This window comes from Nothoprocta perdicaria, unplaced genomic scaffold (genome assembly GCF_003342845.1).
Source record: "Nothoprocta perdicaria isolate Ctin4 unplaced genomic scaffold, notPer1 scaffold_565, whole genome shotgun sequence".
Lineage (NCBI taxonomy): Eukaryota > Metazoa > Chordata > Aves > Tinamiformes > Tinamidae > Nothoprocta > Nothoprocta perdicaria.
In genome coordinates this window covers 53,045-57,665 of record NW_020455827.1, presented here as the reverse complement: position 1 = coordinate 57,665, position 4,621 = coordinate 53,045, and the positions used below count along the sequence as shown (strand labels likewise).

At 65.5% G+C, this 4,621-nt stretch overlaps 1 protein-coding gene across 1 annotated transcript in view; it reads right to left on the bottom strand.

Annotated features, from left to right (window-relative positions):
- Nucleotides 1–4,621, bottom strand: part of LOC112955431 (all-trans-retinol 13,14-reductase-like) — an 8,027-nt gene that overhangs the window by 2,280 nt on the left and 1,126 nt on the right. The window contains exons 2-9 of the mRNA XM_026048734.1: nucleotides 3,928–4,035; nucleotides 3,232–3,473; nucleotides 2,195–2,396; nucleotides 1,283–1,480; nucleotides 1,082–1,201; nucleotides 622–760; nucleotides 433–542; nucleotides 145–311 (exon numbers count right to left, since the gene is read on the bottom strand). Of these exons, the coding sequence (XP_025904519.1) occupies nucleotides 145–311; nucleotides 433–542; nucleotides 622–760; nucleotides 1,082–1,201; nucleotides 1,283–1,480; nucleotides 2,195–2,396; nucleotides 3,232–3,473; nucleotides 3,928–4,035 (1,286 nt within the window). The remainder of the gene's footprint in view (nucleotides 1–144; nucleotides 312–432; nucleotides 543–621; nucleotides 761–1,081; nucleotides 1,202–1,282; nucleotides 1,481–2,194; nucleotides 2,397–3,231; nucleotides 3,474–3,927; nucleotides 4,036–4,621) is intronic.

Sequence of the window (4,621 nt, the reverse complement as noted above, 5' to 3'; positions counted from 1 at the left end):
TCTCTTGGACCTGCACCTCGTCCCAGGGTGCTTTCCAGAGACGTGCTCATCGCCCTGGGACGGCGGGACCCCGCTGTGGTCCCAGAGCAGGGTCCCGGCACCCGGGCGTCATCCCAGGGTGTCCCCGCGGCTGCCTTTGCTCACCCGGCCCTCGATGCTGGGGTAGAGCTTGTAGACGGTCCTCATGATGGTGTCCACGAAGGCCCGCTTGGCATCCTCGTAGTCCTCCCCGCGCTTCTGCACCGGCTCGTCCTTCCACTCCTCGAACCACTCGTAGTTGGCGAACGTCACGACGGCCAAGGTGGCTTTGCCTGCCGCRACAGGCACCAATTCCCTCCGCGTCCATTCCCCCATATCCGCAAATCCCGGGGGGATTTGCCTGACGCGCCCTGCTCGGCTAAGCAGCGCCCTCGGAGCCAGCCGGAGCTTTACCGGGATGCCTCATGTCCCAGGTGGGATCCTTGGATGACGGGCAGGTGATGAAGAGGAAGGGGATGTTCTCCGCAGCCTCCTCCCTGGATGATGCCAGGTAGCGCCTCATCCTGCGGGAACACATGGAAGACGGAGTGCCGGAGCTGCCGGCTCCCGCCGCCCGGCCCGGACACCCGGAGTTTTCCTTACTGTTGATCCAGGTCATTTCCCCGGTAGACGAAATAATTGGTGGATTCGAGGCCCAGCTCCTCCTTGGAGCCRTTGAGCCCCACGAAGACGGAGAAGCCGGCCTCGCCGTGCTTCACGAGCTGCAGCTGCGCCTGGATCTCTGCGGGAGGAGCCGGGAATCGGATAATTCCCAGCCACGGAGCAGCGGCACCTTCCAGCTCAAGTCCTGCTTTCCCAGCTCCTAAGAGCGATTCGGCTCCCSAAACCCTGTGATCTCCTTGCATTGATCCAAGCGCATCCTTCGGTGTGCATCAGGATGCACCGGGATTTCCCACCCCGAAACATCCTCTTCCCAACCCGAGGGGGTAATTTTCGGATTCCCTCCCTTTTCCTGCCCGAGCTCAGGCTTTCCCCTGGGAGGTTTTGCYGGCACCAGCCTGTCGCCTTTGCGGATGTGGGCACGGAGGGGGATTCACGGTACCCGGCAGCGCCCGCGCCTCCGCCGGCAGCAGCCGCTCGTAGGTGTTGAAGATCCCGGCATCCGAAATGACCACGGGCGCGTAGACGTTCACCTCCTCCTTCCCCTTCTTCACGGCCACCCCTGCGGCGGGACGAGCACACGGATGGGGAGCGAATCCCAGGGCCGCTCCGCCGGGATGCGCCGGGATGCGCCGGGACTCACCGCACGCGCGGCCCTGGCCGTCGAGCAGGATGCGGCTCACGGGCGCCCGGCCGAGGACGTCGCCGCCCGCGCGCTGGATCACGCCGATCGTGTGGAAGGCGATTTCRCCCGCGCCCCCCCGCGGGTACCAGGCGCCCCCCAGGAAGTGGGTGACCAGGATGCCGTGCATGGAGAAGCTGCACTCGGATGGCACCGCTCCTGCGGGAGCCGCCCCCGGGAGACGCTTTCAGCCCCGCGGGATTGGCTCCCATTCCCATCAAGAGCCCTGGCACTCCAGCCCTCTTGCAGCCCCAAATCCCATTTCCAAGGCTCCCATTCCCATCAAGAGCCCTGGCACTCCAGCCCTCTTGCAGCCCAAATCCCCTTTCCCAGGCTCCCCTTCCCATTGCAAAGCCTGTGGCACTCCAGCCCTCTCTCCAACCCCAAATCCCCTTTCCAAGGCTCCCATTCCCATCAAGAGCCCTAGCACTTCATTCCTCTCTCCAACCCCAAATCCCCTTTCCAAGGCTCCCATTCCCATCAAGAGCCCTAGCACTTCATTCCTCTCTCCAACCCCAAATCCCCTTTCCCAGGCTCCCCTTCCCATCAAGAGCCCCTGGCACTCCAGCCCTCTTGCAGCCCCAAATCCCCTTTCCAAGGCTCCCATTCCCATCGAAAGCCCCAGACACTCCAGCCCTCTCTCCAGCCCCAAATCCCCTTTCCAAGGCTCCCCTTCCCATTGCAAAGCCCCTGGCACCGCTTCCTCCTGCCGGGGAAGAAGTCGGAGGGCGAAAGGGCGAAGCTCCGGATTAGCCGGGTCCAGCTTGTCCCCCGCCTAAGCCGATCGCCGGCCGCTAATGCGGGATGCTCCGGGGGGCGATCCCGGCTCCCGCGGCGGCACCGGGCGCCCCGCGCCGGCCGGGGCCGCCCTACCGTAGGTGGGGAAGATGTAGCTGAGCACGGCGCGGAGGTCGGCGTCGGCCGTGAGCTCCTCCGTGACCTCCTGCAGGCTCCGCGCTGCCAGGCGGCAGAAGGAGCTCAGGCGGCTCAGGAGCCCCGAGCGGCAGAGCCAGCGGGCGAGCGGCAGCGGCAGCAGCTTCAGCACAATCAGCAGCACCGTCCCCCGGCCTATGCTCTGCAAAGAGGGGGGCACGCAGCGCTTGGGGGTGCCCCGGGGACGTGGGAGCATCGTGGTGCCCATGGGGTGCCCCGCGGATGCGGGAGCATGCCAGCCTCGGGGGCGCCCCATGGATGCGGGAGCATCACGGCGCTCAGAGGCGCCCCATGGATGCGGGAGCATCACGGTGCTCGCGGGGCGCCCCATGGATGTGGGAGCATCCCGGCCTCTGGGGCGCCCCATGGATGCGGGAGCATCACGGTGCTCGCGGGGTGCCCCATGGACGTGGGAGCATCCCGGCCTCGGGGGCGCCCCACGGATGCGGGAGCATCGCGGCGCTCATGGGGTGCCCCACGGATGCGGGAGCACCCTGGTGTTCACAGGGCGCCCCATGGATGTGGGAACATCCCGGCACTCGTGGGGCGCCCCAGGGACGCGGGAGCATCCCGGCCTCGGGGGCGCCTCACGGATGCCGGAGCATCAAGGCACTCAGAGGTGCCCCACGGATGCGGGAGCATCCCGGTGCTCGCGGGGCGCCCCATAGATGCGGGAACATCCCGGCGCTTGGAGGCGCCCCACAGATGCGGGAGCATCGCGGCGCTCTCGCTGCGTCCCATGAATGTGGAAGCATCCTGGTGCTTGCAGGGCACCCCACACATGCGGGAGCATCCCGGCGCTCGCAGGGCACCCTGTGCACGCGGGAGCATCCCRGTGCTCGCGGGGCACCCCAYGGATGCAGGAGCATCCCGGTGCCGCGGGATCCCCAGCGYTGCACGCCCCGGGTGACAATAAATCCCCGCGGGGAGGCTACACCCCGAAGCGGGCATTTTCCCGCGGATTCCACCCGGGATACCTTCAGGAGGCTCCGGAAGGCGTCGATGGCGGCGGCCTCGCGCGGGAACTGCTGCTTGAGGGCGTCGAAGTAGCGGCGGGCGCCGGCGTGGAGGCGCACGGTGCGCCCGGCGCCCGGCTCGCCCAGCACCACGGCGTCGAAGGCGGCGGGCAGCGGCGCCCACTGCAGCTGCCCCTCCGTGAGCTGGTCCAGCAGGAAGCGCGTGGCCGAGCCCTCCGCCATCTGCCCCACGTAGTGGATGCCTGGCCGTGGGGGGAGCGCGATGYGGGGCACATCCCATGCGCCTTCCCATAGGATTCGCGGGAATTGCCGCCCGCCCACGGGATGCGCCACCCGCTCTGGGCATCGCTCCGGGGGGAGCTTCTCCCTCTGCACCGCTCCCGCCACGGGATTCGCCCTTGTGGGAATCGTGTCCCGGGGGATTTGACCCGCCTCGCCCTGTGGAAATGGGTCCCGTGGGGATAGAGGGCCTAGGGATCGCTTCAGCGGGAGGCAGAGCCCTTGGGAATGGCACCCGGCAGGGATTACCCCGATGGGAAGCACCCGCCCCTCAGTGGGAAGCTGCTCCCCAGGAATGGTCCCCAAGGGAATTGCCTCCACGGGAATCCCCTCCCGTGGGAATCCAACTGCTCCCCRTGGGAATCACGCGCCCCCGTGAGAGGCAGCCCCATAGGAATCGCCCCCAATGGGAATTGCCCCCGGGGCAGAGTTCGTCTCCGGCCACGGAAGCCGCCGGATGTATTTTATTCCCTGCGGATTTTAGCGCAGCCGCGGAGCTCCGTGACCCAATGGCCCCGATCAAAAATTAACCATGACCCCGGGGGAAGGTCGCAAACGCTGTCGGGAACGGGGTTTGGTGGAGGAAAAGGGTGGAAAAGTGGAGGAAAAGTGTGGAAAAATGAGTGGATGTCAGCTGTTGGGAAAACGATCCCGAATGGGGGCTCGGGGGGCCCACCTGTGGTGGGAAAACTGGGGGGAAATGGAGGAAACAGAGGAATGAAGGAGCAATTGGGGGAAATTGGGAGGGATTGGAGGGGATTTGGGGGAATTCAAGGGAAATTGAGGGAAACTGGGGAGAATTGGGGGGAAATTGAGAGGATGGGGGGAACTGAGGGGAATTATGAGGAGCAGGGGGGAAACTTGGGAGAACTGAGGGGAACTGGAGGAAAACCATGAGGAATTAGGGGGAGTTGAGGGAATTGAGGGGAATTAGAGGGAGTTTGTGGAAACTGGGGAGAACTGAAGGGAATTGGGGGGGATTGAGGAAATTGAGGGGAATTAGAGGGAGTTTGTGGAAACTGGGGAGAACTGAAGGGAATTGGGGGGGATTGAGGGAATTCAGGGGAAATAGAGGGAGTTTGTGGAAACTGGGGAGAACTGAAGGGAATTG